The following is a 22,882-nucleotide window of genomic DNA, read 5'->3' as shown; positions in this document are numbered from 1 at the left end:
TCACCTCATTTAAACCTAAACTAAACATCCAAGCTTAACAATATCACACATAAATTGCATAACTATGTACATCCGCATACCGCTCCCTTCAGTGTGGCCGCACTGTTCTGTACTTTTGGTCCCTCGCAGCCCGTGGCTGCTGGCTGTGGACCTCTGTCCTTAGATTTACCCCTGACTCGGGAGGCTGTCCCTTTAAACTGGGGAGCCGGTGACCACAGTTTCCTTGGTTGGGGCGTTCGTGGGGACCTTCTAGGGACTTTGGCGGGTGGGGTTTTTCTGGCTGGTGGTTCTTTAACCCGAGCCACTGCCCCCTCCGGTGCGGTCTGTGGGCTTTCTACTGCCGCTGGCTGGGGATTTTCATCCTCAGCCTTTACCTCTCCTAAACCTGGGCTAGGGGCAGGTAGCCCTTTGCAGCCTAATGCTGCAGGCTGAGTGTCCTCGCTCTCACATTCCACCTCTCCTAAACTTGGGTCAGGGGCGGGGTCTTCGCCCCCACATCCCACCTCATCTACATCCCAGAAGAGTGGGGGAGTGTCCCAAGCGGTGAGCGGGATGGCCTCTCCCCTAAAACAAGCCACTGCACCTGCCTGTGCAGTCTGTGAACTCGTTCCCGCTGCAGGCTGAGGATTGCTATCCTCAGACCTTATCCCAACGGGCTGTTCTCTCATCTCGGGTTTAAACAATTTACATTGATTAATATGGAACCATTTGGTGTGCCGAGGCATCTTAATGGCGTATACCATGGGGCTGGCCTTGTCTACAATGCTGTAGGACCCCATGTATAACGGTTCTAGACTTCCTACCCGAGAAAAATTCCTCACCATAACCTGATCCCCTGTCTCCCACTCATGGTGTTTTCGGGGTTCTAACTGTTAAGTCTGTGTGTCCCAGTTATGCTTATTATAAATCACTGGACACAGACCACAAGAATAACTTTAACAGGTCTTTACTATTCGGAGGTCAGGGCTGAACTGCCCAGCAAATCCCTACACAACACTTACATACCGGTGTGCTCACCACCGGTATTACAGTATACAGCAGCCAAGAGAAAGTAGTACATCTCTTAAGGTAGTTCTCTTAAGGTGGAACAGGTTACATACACCACAATCCTCCCTTTTTAGCTTAACAGTTATATCCCCATTTAACATAACATAATAACATATATATACAACTTCATGCAAAACAGCTCAAAGATTCAGTCTCTGAGGAGGCCTCCTGATTCGAGTTGGATAGCGCCTTTCAGGGGTCTCTGATTCTCGTTGCTGGGGTGACTCATCTAGTTGGTCTCTTATGGATTGGACATCATCATCAGGTACATTCACTTCTGAGGTAGATGCTTCAGGTTCACTAACTTCTTCCACGGTTGTCTCTGCCGTAACCATGGGTTCGACCCTTGTTCTCGATTCTACCAGTTGGTCAGCATGACGCCGTATTACATTTTCACCAATATCTACCATGTACATCAGGGGTCCTTGTCTGGCCCGAATTGTTCCAGATTGCCATTTCTCGTTTTTATAGTCCCGGGCTAACACTGGTTGTCCTATTTCGAAACTCCGAGTGGTCTTGTTATTTATATGCTGGAACTGTTTGTTTTCAACTTCCCTCTGCACATTTGGTTTTAACAAGTCCAACCTGGACCGCAACCTCCTGTTATAGAACATCATGGCAGGACTTTGGTTTGTCACTGCATGAGTGGCGTTTCGATATGCCAGTAGGAATTTGTCCACCTTGTGTTGTAGTGGAATCTGATCTTCGCTCATGGCCTTTATTGCTTTTTTGAACGTTTGTACAAATCTCTCGGCCAACCCGTTTGTAGCCGGATGATGTGGGGCAGAGGTATAATGTTTCACCCCATTCTTCTTCATGAATTTCTGGAATTCTTCTGACACGAACTGCGGTCCGTTGTATGAACATATTTGTTCTGGCAATCCATTTCTTGCAAATATCGTTCTTAGCACCGCGATCGTCTTTTCCGAGGTAGTGGTAGTCATCTTAAACACTTCTGGCCATTTAGAATGTGCGTCCACCGCAATTAAAAACATGGAGTCCATGAATGGACCAGCAAAGTCAATATGTACACGTTGCCATGGGGTTGAAGGCCATTCCCATGGATGCAGCGGTGCAATCGGAGGTGCATTTTGCACTTTTTGGCACCCTGAGCAGCTTTTCGTCAGATCCTCTATCTGTTGGTCGATACCCGGCCACCACACATAAGCACTAGCAAGGCTTTTCATCTTGACTCCCCCCAGATGACCTTCATGCAGTTCCTTTAGAACTCTCTCTCTTAACTTAGGAGGAATAATCACCCTTGTTCCATACATCAATGTTCCTTGACAGACGGACAGCTGTTCTCGTCTTGCTGAGAATGCCGGTAACAGTGGATCACCATGTGCTGGCCATCCCTTCACTGTCACTTCGTAGACCCAGGACAGTGTCGGGTCGTTCCTGGTTTCTCTTTCAATACTTGCATTGGTGACTGGTAAACATTCGATGATGGTCGAGTGAAATAACTCAACAGGGTCAACCGTCGTTGCCTCCTCCTCTGTAGGTAGTGGCAGGCACGACAGCCCATCAGCATTACCATGCTGCTTTGTACCTTTGAATTCGATCTGATATTGATGTGCCCCTAGGAAAAGGGACCATCTCTGGAGTCTCTGTGCTGTCATCACCGAAACACCCTTCTTAGGGTTAAAAATGGATACCAACGGCTGGTGGTCTGTCAGAAGCGTAAACTTTTGGCCCTGCAGGTAATGATTAAACTTCTTTACTCCCCACACAAGGCTGAGAGCCTCCCTATCTATCTGAGCATAGTTGCGCTCAGCGGAGGTCAATGATCTGGATGCAAACGCAACTGGCCTCTCCAGGCCATTTGGCAACTTGTGTGAGAGTACTGCCCCAATACCATATGGAGAAGCATCACAAGCCAAACGAATAGGCAGCGTTGGGTTGAAGTGAGCCAACACTTCCTCTGAGGTGATCCATGCCTTGCTTTTGCGAAAGGCCCTCTTACAGTCCTCGCTCCACTTCCATGGTACTCCCTTCTGCAAAAGAGCGTTCAGCGGGTGCAGCACCGTGGATAAATTTGGCAGAAACTTATGGTAATAGTTAATCAACCCTAGGAACGACCTCAACTGGGATCCATTATCTGGAGTGGGAGCCTTCACAACAGCTTCGATCTTGTCAGGAGACTTATGAAGCCCCTCCTGGTCAATGACATGACCACAGTACGAGATCCGCTTCTGAAAGAACTCACATTTCTGCCGATTAACTCGAAGTCCATATTCTTTCAATCTGGTGAGCACCAGTTCCAAATTTGCAAGGTGTTCCTCGTCATCATCTCCTGTAATCAGAATATCGTCCAGGTAACATTGTGTGCCTGGAATTCCCTGTAATACCTGCTCCATGGCCCTCTGCCAAATTGCTGGAGCCGATGCCACTCCAAAAACCAGTCTATTATACCGGTACAAGCCTCTATGCGTGTTGATCGTGAGATACTGGCGTGACTCGTCCTCAACTTCCATCTGTAAGTACGCCTGCGCCAGATCTATCTTGGTGAAGTGTTTCCCGCCAGACAACGAAGCGAAGATATCCTCAATCCGCGGAAGCGGACACTGCACCATGTGAAGCACCGGATTAACAGTGATCTTGAAATCTCCACAGATGCGAACCTTCCCCGGTTCCCCCGGCTTGTTGCTCGATGAACGCTTCATGACAGGGGCAATGGGCGTGGCCCACTCACTCCAGTCTACCTTAGACAGTACTCCTGAACGTTCTAGCCCTTCCAGCTCAGCTTCCACAGCAGGTCGTATCGCATAAGGTACCGGTCTGGCTTTGAAAAATTTCGGGTTTGCATGTTCTTCAACCTTGATGTTTGCCTTAATTCCTCTCAGTGTTCCCAGTCCCTGTTGGAACACCGCTTTAGCATCGTCCAATATTCTGGACAATTGTTTAGGTTTGACATCTTTATTACCGGAATCTACCGTTAGTGCTTTTAAGGAATGCCAGTCCATATTTATTTTCCTAATCCACTCCCGTCCCAGTAGTGGTGGACTTCCCTCAGGTAGCACATATAAGTCCATTCCTCGGCTTTCTTTGCCCTTGTGGACCACCTTTACCTCTATCTTCCCGATGGGGTATACTCTTTGCCCCGTGTATGTTTTCAATACAATCTCCGTATCCCGTAGGGGAATATGTGGGAATAACCTTTTGTAATCTTGCTTATTCATGACCGTCAATGCCGATCCAGTGTCCAATTCCATCTTCACTTGGACTCCTGCTATCTGAAGTGTGACCCAGATTGTTTGGAGGTCTGCTTCATTACCAACATTGTGTACTCTTAGACTACCCAGTTCATTACTGCTGGAGTCTGAATTTGACTTCTGTTCGTTCGAACTGTTCTCTGTCACCTTGTGTACCTTTCTGTACTTTTCCTGCGGTGACTTTTTGTTGCTGGTCTTCTTTCCTGACCGGCATACTTTAGCTATGTGACCAAGCCTGCCACATTTTCTGCATTCCTGATTTTTGAACCAGCACTGGTTCTGATTGTGCGTTGTCTTTCCACAACGATAACATTTTACTGTACCCAAGACCATTTGATTGGTGCTGAGTTCCGGTGACCGTAGCTGCATTTCTGCAGTGCCTCTCGCTGCGGCTTCGTGCGATGCTGCAATAGTGACAGCTTTATCAAGCATAAGATCATTCTCCTCAAGCAGTCGCTTTTGTGTTCCTTCTTTTAACAATCCACACACAAATTTATCTCTCAGCGCATCTGCTAGTCCTGTTCCAAACTGACAGTACTTTGATAGCTTACGCAGTTCAATTAAAAATTCAGCGTTGCTTTCGTCTTTCAGCTGCGTTCTTCTGTAAAATTTAAATCATTCCGCTATCATCAGCGGCGTGGGGTTTAAATGATTTTTCAGGACAGTAACAATATTCGCGAAAGTCTGATCCGCCGGTTTATCTGGTGATAGAAGGTGCTTCAATAGCCCATATGTCTTCGCACCCATTGAGCTTAATAAGGTTAGTGCTTTCTCATCATCTGGTACCTTATTTGCTTTACAATAAACTTCCATGCGTTCTACATACGTGGTCCAATCTTCGATATCGCTATCAAAGGTATTAATGTTCCCATGTTTAGGCATCCTTGCAAGTTTTTAAATTTTTCTTTTTCTCAAAATGGCGGCTTCCCGTGCTTGTCTTCTTCCCCCGCCTACTAAAATGGCGGCTTCCCGCGCTTGGTGGTCTTTCCCGCGCTCGTCTTCTTCCCCCGCTGACTACAATGGCGGATTCCCGCGTTTGCCTTCTTCCCCCGCTGGCTGCAATGGCGATTGCCATGCTGCTGCCGTTCTCGCCTCCCCAGCGGTTCTCAATTTCCCGACGCTGCTTTTACTCTCCCGTGGGCATTCACGCTTCCCCTGCTGTTGCGCCTCTCAGCCCCGCATGCAGCCCGGTCCTTTACACCGGCTGCGTTTGAGTTCTCCGCGGCTCTCGTGCCTTAAGCTGCCCCAGTCGCTGCGCCTCTCGGCCTCGATTGCAGCCCGGCCCTTTTCACCGGCCGTGGTCGAGTTCTCCGCCCTTTTTCCTCCGTTTTCCCTCCCCCACTCCACAGTCAACGCGGCCGACTTTCTGCTCGTGTCGCTGATCGGCTTACCCACCACCGTGGTAGAAGGGATGATCACTGCCTGTCGCTGATGGAGGGCTTCGTGGTCAGAATTTTTCTTTTTAACCCGGGTTCTCGATGCCTCCCGTGCGATGGTGCTCAGCAGGATGATGAGGGCGGATGCCTCTTCTCGACGCCCGTTCTGAGGACGAAGCTGCCTTGGATGTAAAACTGCCGCAGGGTAAGATCGGACTCGTCGCCACTGTTAAGTCTGTGTGTCCCAGTTATGCTTATTATAAATCACTGGACACAGACCACAAGAATAACTTTAACAGGTCTTTACTATTCGGAGGTCAGGGCTGAACTGCCCAGTAAATCACTACACAACGCTTATATACCGGTGTGGTCACCACCGGTACTACAGTATACAGCAGCCAAGAGAAAGTAGTACATCTCTTAAGGTAGTTCTCTTAAGCTGGAACAGGTTACATACACCACAAGGATTATGACATTAAATGGTTAGGCAACATCAAGTGAAAACGAGGAGTTATTAGATTGCCAATAGGACTGGCGTAGAACTGGTATTCACTTGTTTTATTGAAGAAGTTTCTGGTTGAAAGCAGTCTACTTGAAGCTTTAATTGATTTCTGATAAGGCTATGGGGCTATGGGACTTTGTACATTGTGATGTTAATTAGTGTTTATATGGAATTTACTTTGAGATTATTGTCCAGTAAATGGTATGTTTTATAAAAGGGAGAAAGGTGTGTTTTATAAAAGGGAGAAAAATAAGTTAACAGGGGAAAATTAAAAGAAAGGAAAAAAAAAGATAAAATTAATTATATTGGTAAGAAATTTTTGTACTTTGACGGCTGGGTTCTGGATCGAACGAATGCTCGAGTGATCGCACACCGCAGACACAATGATACGCGCGCACGCATGCACGCACAATGGAACTTATGTTCGAATGAATGAATGGACGAACGAATGCACGCATGCACGCACGTAGACACAAATGACATGCACGCAGCATGAACGCATGATGGAACTTACACTTGAGCGAACGAACGAACGAGCGGATGATTGAACGATTGATTAGGTGAACGATGTCAGTAGGACTGGCGTGAGATGGGTTTTTTCTTGGTTTATTGAAATAGTGGTAGTTTGTACTGTAAATTTTATTGATTCATTTGTAAAATTTATCATTGCATTTGTATTGTTAACCATAAAGCTGTTCTCAAGGCTTTATTTTTTTTCTTATTGTGGTCAATGAATGTAATGGATTTACTATGTAATTGATGAGTTGTATAAGTACTGTTGTACAATTAAAAAAAAAACAGTAAATGTGGAAAAAAACAGTAAATGTGAAACAAACAAAAGTTTGATTTTAACAACCAGTTAAGCCTCCCTGACTCACCCAACTCGCAGCACTCTGTTGAAACCGCACTCAGAAGTCAATAGATTTGTGACTAGTAAAGGCATCAAGGGATATGGTGACAGGGCCAGTAAATTGAGTTGAGGCAGAAGATCAGCCATGATCTCATTGAATGGCGGAGCAGGCTTGAAGGGCTGAATGGCCTACTTATGTTCTTAACTTCCCTGCTCTTATATTCTATGCCTCGGCTAATAAAGGAAAGCATTCCGTATGCCTTTTAAACTACTTTATCGATCTGTCCTGCTAACTTTAAGGATCTGTGGACATACACTCCAAGGTCCCTCTGTTCCTCCACACCTCTCACTATCCTCCTATTAATTGTGTATTCCCTCACCTTGTTGCCCCTCCCCAAATGCATTATCTCTCTTTCGGAATGAATTCCATTTGCCACTTTTCTGCCCAACTGACCAGTTCATCGATATCTTCCTGCTGTCTAAACCTTTCCTCCTCACTGTCAACCACATGGCCAATTTTTGTATCATCTGCAAATGTCTTTATTATGCCCTCTACATTTAAGTCTAAATCATTAATATATACTACAAAAAGTAAGGGACTGAGTACTGAACCCTGTGGAACCCCACTGGAAATAGCCTTTCAGTTGCATTACCCTTTGCTTCCAGCCACTGAGCCAATTTTGGATCCAATTTGTCACTCTCTCTTGGATCCCATGGGCTTTTACTTTTTTGATCAACCTGCCATGTGGGACCTTGTCAAAAGCCTTGCTAAAATCCATGTAGACTACATCAAATGCACTGCCCTCGTCGACCCTCCTTGTTACCTCCTCAAAAAATTAAATCTAGTTAGTCAGACCTTCCCTTAACAAAACCATGCTGACTGTCCTTGATTAATCTGTGTCTTTCTAAATGAAGGTTTATACTGTCCCTCAGAATTGATCCTAGTAATTTGCCCACCACCAAGGTTAAACTAACTGGCCTGTAATTGCTCGGTTTATCCCTTCCCTTTTTAAACAATGGTACAACATTAGCAGTTCTCCAATCCTCTGGCACCACTCCTGTAGCCAAGGAGGATTGGAAAATGATGGCCAGAACCTCCGCAATTTCCCCCCTTGCTTCTTTTATTAGCCTCGGATATATTTCATCCAGGCCGGGCGACTTATCTACTTTCAAGGATGCTAAATCCCTCAATATTGCCTCTCTTACTGTGTTTATCACGTCCAATATTTCACTATCTTCCTCCTTAACTTCAACATCAGCATCGTCCCCCTCTTTTGTGAACACAGCTGCAAAGTATTCATTAAGTACCTTACCCACATCCTCCACCTCCACACATAGATCACCATTTTGGTCCCTGATAGGCCCTACTCTTTCCTTAGTTATCCTCTTGTTCTTGATGTAATTGTAAAAGACCTTTGGGTTTTCTTTGATTCTACTTGCCAGTATTTTTTCATGCCCTCTTTTTGCTTTTCTAATTTCCTTCTTAATTTCACCCCTACACTTTCTATACTCTTCTAGGCTTTCTGCAGTATTGAGCTCACAATATCTGATATAGGTTTCCCTTTTTGGCCTTATCTTACCCTGTATGCACCTTGTCATCCAGGGGGCTCTAAATTTGATAGTTCTACCCTTTTTCTTTGAGGGAACATGTTTACCCTGAACTCCATGTATCTTCATCTTGAATGCCTCCCACTGCTCTGATACTGGTTTACCTTCAAGTAACTGTTTCCAGTCCACTTTTGCTAAATCATTTCTCAACCTAGTAAAATTGGCCTTTCCCCAATTTAGAACCCTTACTCCTGTTATTAAGGCTCCAAGGTAGAGCCACCTTCAGTTATTGGAACACCTCTTGAATCTTCCAATTGAATTGGGTCCAATCTCTGAGGCTCAACACACAGCTACAGGCACGAGAAGCCTGCAGCTTCCCTTTATTTCTGTTCCCTTACCGCTAAGCCCTGCCTGGAAGCAGGTTTGCACTGGTGCTGTCTCTGGGCCATTGAGTTGGCCCAAAACAGGAAATCTTGGCTTGATGCAGTGCTGGTTATGATGATTTTGGTATACCCTTCATCAGAAGGGCTGAAGAGAACATACCCAAAATGTCATAGCCTGTGTGAGACTGCTGACTGACCTGCTATATATTTCCAGCATTCTCTGTTTTTGTTAAAGAAACTGATTATATCAATAGTGTCATCTCACTGTCCTTGAGTAGGTAAAGTTTATAGAAGGCCAAAGGTCAAAACATTTGCTTGATTAACTAGAAATTAGATCACTAGCAATAAAAATGTCATGTTTTCTTTATTTCAAATACAGTTCAGTTTTATACCTCAAATATTGTTTTTTACCGGTTCTTCGTCCTGGTCTGAGGTTCAGAGGTCAAGGTCAGCATATTTTTAACCTGCCTCTATTGTCCTATGAACGCTGAAATAAATCACATGGTAGCGATAGGTAAAGGAGCTGTGGATGACTTCTTTATTTGCTATGTTAGAGTTGCCAAAGACTCAGAATGGCTGAGAATGTTAATGAAATAAAAGGAAAGCCTTAAAGTAAAGTAACGAGTGCAAGTCACTAACATGGAGCTTGCAAATACAATGGATCCAGCAGCATTAATAGACTTTCAAAATTAGTTGAGCCCTCGTTTCCTGTGTCAAATATTGACTGAACAATTTAGAAAAAGTTAATTATATGCATATAAGTAAAACAAAGCTGTTCATTTGTCGAGAATTTATAATTCTCTGGAAGAAAACATGATTTAATTCAACATCAAAGCTGCTGCTGAGAAGCTGCGACAACCAGTCGGAGAAATTAAAAATAAATTCAAAACCTTTATTAAAAATATAAACAGCATACCCTTAATCAGTTGACAATAATGTACAAGGACGTATTAATTTGTCTAAATCTTGAACCGTGTGTCAAAGCAGTTCCTTGGGTGTGCTGAAACCAATGATAATACTTTAATTACCTAATTACTCATTTGGGTTCTGAGATATGTTAATTGTTTTTGATGAAGATGTTAGGAAAGGCTCATTGAAATGTACCCAGGAGTTTAATAGGGAAATTAATATTTTAGGAAACTGCAGGTTCAACTTGTTTTCTTGTGATTGCTCCTTCTATCACTAGTTTTACTAGGACAGAAAGAAGAGAACTTGTATTTATATAGCACCTTTCACAATCTCAGGATGTCCCAAAGTACTTTACAGCCAATGAAGTTCTTTTGAAGTGTGGTCACTGTTGTAGGAAATGCAGCAGCCAATTTGCGCACCGCAAGGTCTCACAAACAGCATTGAGATAATGAGCAGATCATCTGTTTTAGTGATATTGGTTGAGTGTTAAATGTTGGCCAGGACACCAGAGAGAACTCTTGGCTCTTTGTCAAATAGTGTCATGGGATCTTTTACATCCACCTGAGATGGGCACCTCTTTCGGATGAGATGTTAAACCAAGTGTCGGCCTGGATTATATGCTCAAATCTCTGGTGTGGCGCTTGAACCCACAACGTTCTGACTCGGAGGCAAGAGTAATATTACTAAGCCAAGGCTGACACTTACAACATAGATATCTTTGCTCGGCCCCCTCTTCCCCCTTCATTTAACCATTGGCATTGGGAATATTTATATCTCTTGTAGGAGAAATCCCTCCTAATTTTCCACACTGCCCAGATTCCAGGTTTAGGAAATAGAGAGAAATTAAACCAAAACACTCTGCTAGGAAATTCCTTGGAGTTGCTCCCGCTCCACACCTGTAACTTTGCCGGAAGTGCGCCAGACACCCCGTTTCTGTGCGTGAAAAGGGTTTAGAATCATAGAATGATAGAAACTTACAGCACAGAAGGAGGCCCATCGTGCCTGCGCTGGCCCTTTGAAGGAGCAGTCGTGCTTAGTCCCACAGCCCCGCTTTTTGTCCGTAACCCTGTGAGTTTCTCATCCTCAAGTACCTGTCCAACTCCCTTTTAAAATTATTTATGGAATCAGCTTCCACCACCTTTTCAGGTCGAGCGTTCCAGATCCCTCCAACTCTGAGTGAAAAACATTTTCCTCATCTCCCTTCTAGATCTGTTGCCAATGATTTTGAACCTATGACCTCGAGTATAATTCTGAAGAATCTTGGCAAGGTAAACTGATTTTTATAACGTGGTTCCGTATCCTGGTTTTAGAATACAACTTCCATGTGTAGTGACCTTTTTTCAAAAAAGGGGGCAGCAGCATTTCCACTTTGTGCCATCTTCCAGCTGAGCAAGCAAACTTTGTATTTTCCTAAACTAGCTGGAGTTTTTCTCCATCTACTCTATCGAAACCTCTCATCATCCTGAAAACATCTATTAGGTCACTTCTTAACCTTCTATGTTACAAGGAGAACAGTCCTAATTTTTTCAACCTCTCCTCATAACTGAAGTCTATCATCCTGAAGTCCCAACTCCTGGCGAAGTTGCATCAGTGGAGTGGAAGGAGCTCCAAGGAACCAATTAACTGAAGCAGCAGCCATGGATTTAAATTATGTATAAATATACAAGTTCTTCCTTTGAATTTGTATCACACATTATTAAAACAAAATACATTTTTTCAAGTAAAGCTTTGTCAGTGATTTACTTAAATATAATTGGTTACTCTTTCCTGTGGGTACAACAAAGACTCTGATAATGTCATGTGCCATGTATGCCACTGTGTGGTGAAAGAATGAACTATGAGTAAGGACTTCACAGTGGAATTTGTATGGCTGCCTTCTGTTTAGCAGTACTGCTTAGCTGCTCTAGTTGACTGTGATTACCTCAAATATAAAGCTACTGATGTAAATTCTTAAATTCTATCAAGAGACTTGAATTTGGCATTTTACAAAATATTTGTGATCTCCGATCCTTTTGGAAAAATTTTACACATTCCTCTGGGGTATTATAAAATAAGATAGATGGAATGATCAGCAGAAATACAATGGGAAACTGATGCACTAGCAGTGCCTGACGTGCTGAAGTGCATTGGACGCTGCCTCCCCGTATTATGGGATGCTGAGACCTGATGCGCTGGGCACGCCCAGTGTGGTCATGCAGAAAATAAAGCATTGGGAGACTGTGCACAAAATTTTTGGTGACATCATCTAAGGCCCCAGAAGTTATTTAATTAGGGAGCATCCCTGTTGAGTGTTTGAAAGGGTATTTCATGGGAAGCCCTTGGGGGGGGCGGAGTGGGGTGAAGTGTTTCTCCTGGCTGGCCCTTTCCTTATATGGCTACCCTTCCTAGTTGTCACTTTTTTTATAGTCCTCAATGGCCAAATCTAGCAAGGATAGTTAAGTCCACAGTATCTCAAAAAACCCAAAAGGCAGCATATTTGGGTAGTCCTTCCATGACTGCTGGCAGGCACCATTCCAGCCCTGGTTCCCGTGGTGCTCCCAGCTCATCATGCACTAGGTGTCGGGAGCACCACTGCAGTACATGGATTAGCCAATCTTGTATTATCATGCAAGATCAACCCATTTCAGCACAGGCATGGACGGCACCTGATTCACTGCTGACCCTGCGTAACTGAAGCAGGCCTGTATTATCGACTCTGAAGTCAACCCATTGAAATATATTGTTGATTCCATACTATCATATTCAACAGGGAGAACCATTATTTTTGCCTGAAATAACAACAGAAAACGTTGGAAAAACTCAGCAGGCCAGGCAACATCCGTGGAGAGAGAAACAGAGTTAACGTTTCAGGTCGAAACCCTTCAGAACTGAGAAAAAAGCAGGAAATTAAACAGATTATACAGCAAGTTTGGGGGCTGGGAAATGGGGGAGGGGGTGAAAGAACAAAAGGGAAGGTCTGTGAGAGGTGAAGAAACATTAAGAGATATTCAAGGTGAGACGAGATGGTAATAGGACAGGTAAAGAGACAATGGATGGCTCTAGATGAAGTGTGAAATGCGCTGGCAGAATGAAAGACAGCTACCATGTGGGAGAGAAAAAAAAAGGAAAAGGCACAAACCAATAGTGTGGATAAAAAATATATAAAAATATAATAGGAGGTTATGATCTGAAATTGTTGAACTCGATATTGAGTCCGGAAGGCTGTAAAGTGCCTAATCAGAAGATGAGGTGCTGTTCCTCGAGCATACGCTGAGCTTCCGTGGAACAATGCAGACGGTGAGGTCTGAGTGGGAATGGGGCGGTGAATTGAAATGACAGGCGACCGGAAGCTCGGGGTCACCCTTACGGACTGAACGGAGGTGTTCTGCAAAGCGGTCCCCCAATCTGCGTTTGGTCTCCCCAGTGTAGAGGAGACCACATCGTGAGCAGCGAATACAGTATACTAGATTGCAAGAAGTACAAGTAAATCGCTGTTTCACCTGGAAGGGATGTTTGGGGCCCTGGAAAGTGGGAAGGGGGGAGGTATAAGGGCAGGTGTTGCACGAGAAGGTGCCGGGCGAAGGGGAAAGGGTGCTGGGGGTGATAGAGGAGCGGACTGGTGTGTCTGGAGGGAGCGGTCCCTATGGAATGCTGAAAGGGGGGGGAAGGGGAAGATTCATTTGGTGGTGGGATCACGTTGGAGGTAACGGAAATGGCGGAGGATGATCCGTTGAATGTGGAGGCTGGTGGGGTGAAAGGTGAGGACAAGGGGAACCCTATCGTCCTGGGAGGGAGGGGCAGGGGTGAGGGCAGAAGTGCGGGAGATAGAACGGACACGGTCGAGGGCCGTGTCAACCATGGTAGAGGGGAATCCTCTGTTGAGGAAAAAAGGAAGACATGTCGGAAGCTCTGGTGTGGAAGGTGGCATCGTCGGAGCAGATGCGGCGGAGACGGAGAAACTGGGAGAATGGAATAGAGTCCTTACAGGAGGCGGGGTGGGAGGGAGTGTAGTCCAGGTAGCTGTGGGAGTCAGTGGACTGTGATTGTTGGTCAATAACCTATCCCCAGAGATGGAGACGGAGAAGTCGAGGAAGGGAAGGGAAGAGCCGGAGATGGACCATGTGAAGGTGAGGGAAGGGTGGAAATTGGAGGCAAATGAATGAAATTGTGTAGTTCAGGGCGAGAGCAGGAAACGGCACTGATACAGTCATCAATGTACTGGAAAAAGAGGTGAGGGAGGGGACCCAAGTAGGACTGGAACAAAGAGTGTTCCACATATCCCATGAAAAGGCAGGCATAGCTATCGTACTAGTGTTTGGTTCACTGCCACACCTCTTCTAGGAATGCCTACCTTGAAGAAGTTCTGCTCTTCTCTTCGACAGGATCTCCGTTTGGCTCTTCAACCTTGTTCATCTTCATTACTTTCAGTTTCCCTTCTCGTGTTTGTTATTCTTTTGTCCGATCGCAGCCCTGCCTTCGATCTAGTTTCTTTTCTTTCCAGTTTTGAAGAAGGGTTCGACCCGAAACGTCAACTCAAATTTCTCTCCACGGATGTTGCCTGACCTGCTGAGTTTTTCCAGCATTTTCTGTTGTTATTTTGGATTTCCAACATCTGCAGTATTTTGCTATCATAGCTAGGACCCATCTGGGTATCCATAGCAACACCTTTAATTTGGAGGAAGTGAGTGGAGTCAAAGGCGAAGTTGTTCAATGTGAGAACAAGTTCAGCCAGGCGGAGGAGGGTGGTGGTGGATGGGGACTGGTTGGGCCTCTGTTCAAGGAAGAAGTGGAGCATCCTCAGGCCATCCTGGTGGGGGATGGAGGTGTAGAGGGATTGTACGTCCATGGTGAAAAGGAGGCGGTTGGGGCCTGTACTGTTTTTTTATTCATTGATGGGATGTGGGCATCGCTGGCTAGGCCTGCATTTAGTGCCCATCCCTAATTGCCCTTGAGAAGATGGTGGTGAGCCGCCTTCTTGAACCGCTGCAGTCCATATGGTGTAGGTACACCCACAATGCTGTTAGGAAGGGAGTTCCAGGATTTTGGCCCAGAGACAGTGAAGGAATGGCGATACAGGTCCAAGTCAGGATGGTGCGTGGCTTGGAGGGGAACTTGTAGGTGGTGATGTTCCCATGCGTCTGCTGCCCTTCTCCTTCTAAGTGGTAGAGGTCGCGGGTTTGGAAGGTGCTGTTGAAGGAGCTTTGGCGAGTTGCTGCAGTGCATCTTGTAGATGGTACACACTGCAGCCACAGTGCGCCGGTGGTGGAGGGAGTGAATGTTGAAGGTGGTGGATGGAGTGCCAATCAAGCGGGCTGCTTTATCCTGAATGGTGTTGAGCTTCTTGAGTGTTGTTGGAGCTGCACTCATCCAGGCAAGTGGAGAGTATTCCACCACACTCCTGACTTGTGCCTTGTAGATGGTGGGAAGGCTTTGGGAAGTCAGGAGGTGAGACACTCGCCGCAGAATTCCCAGCCTCTGGCCTGCTCTTGTAGCCACAATATTTATATGGCTGGTCCAGTTCAGTTTCTGATCAATGGTAACCCCCAGGATGTTGATAGTGGGGGATTCAGCGATGGTAATGCCATTGAATGTCAAGGGGAGATGGTTAGAGTCTCGCTTGTTGGAGATGGTCATTGCCTGGCACTTGTGTGGTGCGAATGTTACTTGCCACTTGTCAGCCCAAGTCTGAATGTTGTCCAGGTCTTGCTGCATATGGACACGGACTGCGTCAGTATCTGACGAGTCTTGAATGGTGCTGAACAGTGTGAAATCATCAGTGAACATCCCCACTTCTGACCTTATGATGGAGGGAAGGTCATTGATGAAACAGCTGAAGATGGTTGGGCCTAGGACACTGCCCTGAGGAACTCCTGCAGTGATGTCATGTGATTGAGATGAATGACCTCCAACAACCACAGCCAACTTCCTTTGTGCTAGGTATGATTCCAACCAATGGAGAGTTTTCCCCTTGATTCCCATTGACTTCAGTTTTGCTAGGACTCCTTGATGCCACACTCGATCAAATGCTGCCTTGATGTCAAGGGCAGTCACTCTCACCTCACCTCGAGTTCAGCTCTTTTGTCCATGTTTGGACCAAGGCTGTAATAAGGTCAGGAGCTGAGTGGCCCTGGCGGAACCCAAACTGGGCATCAGTTAGCAGGTTATTGCTGAGTAAGTGCCGCTTGATAGCACTGTCGACGACACCTTCCATCACTTTGCTGATGATTGAGAGTATACTGATGGGATGGTAATTGGCCGGGTCGGATTTGTCCTGCTTTTTGTAGACAGGACATACTTGGGCAATTTTCCACATTGCCGGGTAGATGCCAGTGTTGTAGCTGTACTGGAACAGCTTGGCTAGGGGCGCAGCTAGTTCTGGAGCACAAGTCTTCAGTACTATTGCCGGAATGTTGTCAGGGCCCATAGCCTTTGCAGTATCCGGTGTCTTCAGCCATTTCTTGACATCACGTGGAGTGAATTGAATGGGCTGAAGACTGGCATCTGTGATGCTGGGGACCTCAGGAGGAGGCCGAGATGGATCATCCACTCGGCACTTCTGGCTGAAGATAGTTGCAAATGCTTCAGCCTTGTCTTTTGCACTCACGTGCTGGGCTCCACCATCATTGAGGATGGGGATATTTTTGGAGCCTCCTCCTCCTGTTAACTGTTTAATTGTCCACCACCACTCACGACTGGATGTGGCAGGACTGCAGAGCTTTGATTTGATCCGATGGTTGTGAGATCGCTTAGCTCTGTCTATCGCATGTTGCTTCCGTTGTTTGGCATGCAAGTAGTCCTGTGTTGTAGCCTCACCAGGTTGACACCTCATTTTTCGGTATGCCTGGTGCTGTTCTCGGCATGCTCTCCTGCACTCTTTGTTAAACCAGGGTTGATCTCCCGGCTTGATGGTAATGGTAGAGTGAGGGATATGCCGGGCCATGAGGTTACAGATTGTGGTTGAATACAATTCTGCTGCTGCTGATGGCCCACAGCGCCTCATGGATGCCCAGTTTTGAGTTGCCAGATCTGTTCGAAATCTGTCCCATTTAGCACGGTGGTAGTGCCACACAACACGGTGGAGGGTATCCTCAACATGAAGACGGGACTTTGTCTCCACAAGGACTGTGCGGTGGTCACTTCCACCAATGCTGTCATGGACAGATGCATCTGCAACAGGTAGATTGGTGAGGACGAGATCAAGTAGGTTTTTCCCTCTTGTTGGTTCCCTCACCACCTGTCGCAGACCCAGTCTGGCAGCTATGTCCTTTAGGACTCGGCCAGCTCGGTCATTTGTGGTGCTACCGAGCCACTCTTGGTGATGGACATTGAAGTCCCCCACCCAGAGGACATTTTGTGCCCTTGCTGCTCTCAGTGCTTCTTCCAATTGGTGTTCAACATGAAGGAGTACTGATTCATCAGCTGAGGGAGGGCGGTAGGTGGTAATTTGCAGGAGGTTTCCTTGCCCATGTTTGACTTGATGCCATGAGACCTCATGGGGTCCTGAGTTAATGTTGAGGACTCCCAGGGCTACTCCCTCCCGACTGTATACCATGGTGCCACCACCTCTGGTGGGTCTGTCCTGCTGGTCTTGAATACAAGGACTCACCAAACAACAGAGAATGTCAGTGTTTGACAGCTTCTGAAAGCTGTCAAACGATGACAATTCATCTGTCAAATTTTTTTGACAGATGAAACGTCATATGCTGACATTCTCTGTCACCGGCTTTCCCTTAATTGGCCTGCTAAACCCCCTGAGCGGGCTTAACAAGGTCAATCAAGGGAAAATAGCGTGGGTTGGCCGGACGTCAATGGAGGTGGGACTAAAACCTGACGAGCAGCAGTCCCGCCTCCATCAGGTCCCCATTGGCAAAATCACCCCCCATGCTGTCTCTCATACAACAGAGGAAGTAGAATAACCTGTGAAATGATAAAAGTAAAACAGGAGATGTTTAGATGTCTGAAATAATATCAAGAGATTTTTTCCCTCTCCCTTTCGTTTGTTCTGTTTCTTTTCAAATGCTGTTCATCTGTAATTCCTTCCAGTTCTGATGTAGGATTTATGTTGACAAATGGTCTACAGCCGAATTTTTGGCCTGGCTTCTTCTCTACATTACCACCCATTTTGAGGTGGGTTTGTACTAATAAACAGAGAAAAATATGTTCTTAAAGACTTCTGTCTCAAAACCACCATGAAAAACTTGCACCTGCATTCTCCTCCCAGAAACCTGACAGTTTCCTTTAAAGCTAACCAAAAACACTCTTCCACATTTAAATAGGGTCAAGAACGTGTAGCTAGCCCTTTGCTCTTTTCATAGAATTACACAGAAATTACAACATACAAAGAAAGAAAGACTTGCATTTATATAGTGCCTTTCATGACCACTGGATGTTTCAAAGCGCTTTCCAGCCAATGAAGTACTTGTTGAAGTGTAGTCACTTTTGAAATGTGGGAAACGCAGCAGTCAATTTGCACACAGCTAGCTCCCACAAACAGCAATGTAATAATGACCAGATAATCTGTTTTTGTTATGTTGATTGAGGGATAAATTTTGGCCAGGACACCGGGGATAACTCTCCTGCTCTTCTTCAAAATAGTGCCATGGGATTTTTTACGTCCACCTGGTTTAACCTCTCATCCAAAAGAAGGCACCTCCGACAGTGCAGCGTTCCCTCAGCACTGCACTGGAGTGTCAGCCGAGACTTTCGTGCTGAAATCCCTGGAGTGGGGCTTGAACCCACAACCTTCTGACACAGGCAAGATGCTACCCACTGAGCCACAGCTGACACTTGAACAGGCTGAAAGCAAAATACTGCAGATACTAGAAGTCGGAAATAAAAACAGAAAATGCTGGAAACACTCTGCAGGTCAGGCAGCAAGTGTGGAAAGAGGAAGGTAGAGTTAACATTTCTGATTGATGACCTTTCCCAAACAGCCTGTGTTGTTTATTCTCCACATCAGCAATAACCCTAATCCCATGCGCCTGCCTTGTTCCCATATCCCATTATTTTCCCTTTCCTTCAACCACTTATCGAACCAATTCTTAAGTGTTGGTATAGTCTCTACTTCAATCATTAACTCCAACAGTGCATTCTATAGCTTCACAACCCTCTGTGCAAAAATGTGAATCTGCAATATAGCCTCTCTATTGCCTCAACATCCTTCCTATTATCTGGAGCCCAAAACTGCACAGTACTCCAACTGAGTTCTTACCAAGGTTTTATATAGGTTCACTGTTACATCTCTACATTTTTTAAATCAAAATATGCCATCGATGGGCAATAAATGCTGGCCTTTCCAGCAAATCCTACATCCCATGAACAAATAAAAGAAATCTCATGTTTACTGACACTTTTCCGCCAATTCCACTATCTTATCAATATGCCTTTGTAGCTTCCTTTGGTCCTCAGAATTATTTACTGTGTCTCCTAATTTAGTATCAACTACAGATTTAGAGGCCACTCCCTCTAGCTCCATATTCATTCCCATCCAGTCCCACCCCAAATAATTACTGCCACTATATCAGTGATGGTAAAATCTGCTACAAGGTATCCCGAACAAGCACAGACCAATAATAAGCTGATACGATAGCAAAATACTGCGGATGCTGGAAATCTGAAATAACAACAGAAAATGCTGGAAAAACTCAGCAGGCCAGGCAACATCCGTGGAGAGAGAAAGAGAGTTAATGTTTCAGGTCGAAACCCTTCGTCAGAACTGAGAAAAAAAGCAGGAAATGAAACAGATGAAAAAGCAAGTTGGGGGCTGGGAAATGGGGAGGGGATGAAAGAACAAAAGGGAAGGTTTGTGAGAGGTGAAGAGACATTAAGAGATATTAAGGTGAGACGAGATGGTAATAGGACAGATTAGGAAACAAAAGATGGCTCTAGATGAAGTGTGAAATGCGCTGGCAGAATAAAAGACAGCTGCCATGTGGGAGAGAGAAAAAGGAAAAGGCACAAACCAAAAGTGTGGATACAAAATATATAAATATGATAGGGGCCGAGGTTATGATCTGAAATAATAAGCTTCCCACTGCTTGCCCAGATATGAACACTTTACCTTGTAAGAGCATTGGTTTGCAAGATTATCTGAAGCTGATTGGGAAGAATTCCAGTCCCCATTGACACAGCTTTCATTCCAAGTAAACCAAACTGACTGATCGATCATCAACAGTACTATGGATATAATAGCAAAATACTGCGAATGCTGGAGATCTGAAATAACAACAGAAAGTGCTGGAAACACTCAGCAGGTCAGGCAGCATCAAAGAGAGGAAAAACAGAGTCAACGTTTCGGGTCGAACCCTTCGTCAGAACTGGAAAAGGTTAGGGAGGAGAGATTTTTAAGCAGGGGCAGGGAGGAGGGGAGGAAAGAACAAAGGGAAGGTCTGTGATAGGATGGAGATTGAATGACAAAAGGGATGATAGTGTAAGGCAAAAGGTAATGGGACAAGTTAAGAAACAAAAGATGGCTCTAGATGATGTGTGGATGCTGATGGCAGCAACATTAACAGCCCTACCATGTGAGGGAACAAGAGAGAAAAAAAGAAATTGCAGGGGCCAATTTATGGGCTGAAATTGTTGAACTCGATGTTAAGTCCAGAAGGCTGTAAGGTGCCTAATAGAAAGATGAGGTGCTGTTCCTCGAGCTTCGTTGGAACAATGTAAGAGGCCTCTCTCCTCCCTAACCTTTTGGACGCTGAGTGTTTCCAACAATTTCTGTTGTTAATTACAGTACTGTGGAATTCAGATGACGCATCCCTGAGTCTGTCGTGGTGAGTTGGCTTGTTTCCAAACTTCCTTCGCCAGGTGTGACATCTACAGTGGATAGACTATCCTACTCTGGTTTAATACACTCCTGTCATTGAAATTTGTCATCTGATGATTTAGGATTACTTTCCCAGGAAACGGTGGCTTGGCAGCAATTGCAAAGTGCTGGAACCTCGCCTGACAATCACTTTAAGTGGAATATTTCAGCTGAGGTAGCACCAACTTCATAAATGACATACATCACCTTCGATTCTTTTACATAAATTTTTAGTTGTTCTGATTCAAATACAAAACTACAGTGCCCTCAGTAACTTATAGGGGAGAGGGGAACACGTTTTTACATTACTGTGGTAACCCATAGCCAGGTATATTTAAGCAGCAATGAAAGCTACATAAACTGATTTTTTTTTTTAAAGTGAGTCTTTCAGGAATATTACGTGAAAGCTCCACAAGCCAGATATTGTTTGGTTTCCAGTAAAAGGCGTGGTTTCTGGTACGCTGAAGGCTACGTCGTGGCTGATCACGAAAGGCGGAAGAGTCTTGAGTTTGGGGAATTCCTGTAACAAAGTGGCCAAAGACGCGCAGCTCCTTCGCTGGTGAATCTCCTTTGACAACAGTGGCGATAACATTCGACCTAAAACGAAGACGAAAGTGTACTCAGGACTCCAAGGGCCGTGCAAACTCGTCCGTTATGTTATGTTGGAGGGGCGTTAGCTTGTGAAAATGTGTTTTGTCCCATGGAACTGACCCGTCCTCAAGCGATGAGCAAACGCTGGAGGCACGGACTGAAGTGAGGGAGAAACAGATCTGTGTGCGTTTCTAAAATTATGGAGTATTCGCGGGGGAGCAGTTTCTCTACGATCTCATCCATCTTGGACGTGGTTCCTTACCAGAAGCTGGTGGACCTGCATTACATCAGCAGAGGAGGCTATGGCGTGGTGTTCAGAGCGCAGCACAGCGACTGGAGAATGACAGTGGCGGTCAAGTGCCTACAGTTCGACTCTCCAATGGGGGAAGGGTATGGTTTTATGGCATTGATCGTGCATGGGAGAGGGGAGAAGATGCTGCATGTTTATATAATGGCCCAGTAATTCCGGACACAACGCGTGAGTAAGGACGGGGTACTCACGCGTGTGCCCAGAGGAATTGCCGGTTTTCAGCATGCGCTGAAAACCGGCATTTCCTGTCCTCTGACCCAAGGGGTTAAGAGGCAAAATAACAACAGAAAATGCTGGAAAAACTCAGCAAGTCAGGCAACATCCGTGGAGAGAAATTTGAGTTGACGTTTCGGGTTTGACCCTTCTTCAAAACTGGAGAGAAAAGGAACTAGATCGAAGGCAGGGCTGCGATCGGACAAAAGAATAAAAGAAGTAAAAGAGATTAGAAGCTAGACGAGATGGTAATAGGCTGTGATTAGGTGTAAAGTGTACTGGCAGGGCAAAAGATAGCTGCCAGGTGTGAGAGAGAAACAAAAGGAAAGGGGGGGGGGAAAGGAAAGGAGTGGAAAAATATAAGTGAAAATGAAATAGGGGCCGAGGTTATGATCTGAAATTGTTGAACTCGATATTGAGTCCGGAAGGCTGCAGAGTGCCTAATCGGAAGATGAGGTGCTGTTCCTCGAGTTTACGTTGAGCTTCCGTGGAACAGTACAAGAGGCCAAGGACGGTGAGGTCCGAGTGGGAATGGAGCGGTGAATTGAAATGACAGGCGACCGGAAGCTCGGGGTCACCCTTACGGACTGAACGGAGGTGTTCCGCAAAGCGGTCACCCAATCTGCGTTTGGTCTCCCCAATGTAGAGGAGACCGCATCGTGAGCAGCGAATACAGTATACTAGATTGCGAGAAGTACAAGTAAATCGCTGTTTCACCTGGAAGGGGTGTTTGGGGCCCTGGACAGTGGGGAGGGGGGAGGTATAGAGGCAGGTGTTACATCTCCTCCGCTTGCACGGGAAGGTGCCAGGCGAAGGGGAAGGGCTGTTTGTGGTGATAGAGGAGTGGACTAGGGTGTCTCGGAGAGAGCGGTCCCTGCGGAATGCTGAAAGGGGAGGGGAGGGGAAGATACGTTTGGTGGTGGGATCACTTTGGAGGTAGCGGAAATGCCGGAGGATGATCCGTTGAATGTGGAGGCTGGTGGGGTGAAAGGTGAGGACAAGGGGAACCCTATCGTGGTTCCGGGAGGGAGGGGCAGGGGTGAGGGCAGAGGTGCGGGAGATAGAACTGACACGGTCGAGGGCAGTGTCAACCACGGTAGAGGGGAATCCTCGGTTGCGGAAAAAGGAAGACATGTCTGAAGCACTGGTGTGGAA

General features: G+C 45.8%; 1 protein-coding gene across 5 annotated transcripts in view; it reads left to right on the top strand.

The window, feature by feature from the left end:
- Nucleotides 1-21,118: 21,118 nt before the first annotated feature.
- Nucleotides 21,119-22,882, top strand: part of ripk2 (receptor-interacting serine-threonine kinase 2) — a 218,176-nt gene continuing 216,412 nt past the window's right edge. For 2 of the 5 annotated variants that reach the window (XM_085992712.1, XM_085992710.1), the window contains exon 1: nucleotides 21,121-21,594. In XM_085992712.1, coding sequence (XP_085848838.1) covers nucleotides 21,404-21,594 — 191 coding nt within the window. In that variant the 5' untranslated portion in view covers nucleotides 21,121-21,403. Of the gene's footprint in view, nucleotides 21,595-22,882 lie in introns of all 5 variants that reach the window. The other 3 variants (XM_085992709.1, XM_085992708.1, XM_085992711.1) reach the window with 2 other exon arrangements.

The sequence above is a fragment of the Somniosus microcephalus genome, chromosome 7, assembly GCF_052327205.1.
Source record: "Somniosus microcephalus isolate GS21.2 chromosome 7, FLI_Smic_1.0, whole genome shotgun sequence".
Classification (NCBI taxonomy): domain Eukaryota; kingdom Metazoa; phylum Chordata; class Chondrichthyes; order Squaliformes; family Somniosidae; genus Somniosus; species Somniosus microcephalus.
This window is presented reverse-complemented; position numbering and strand designations above follow the sequence as displayed.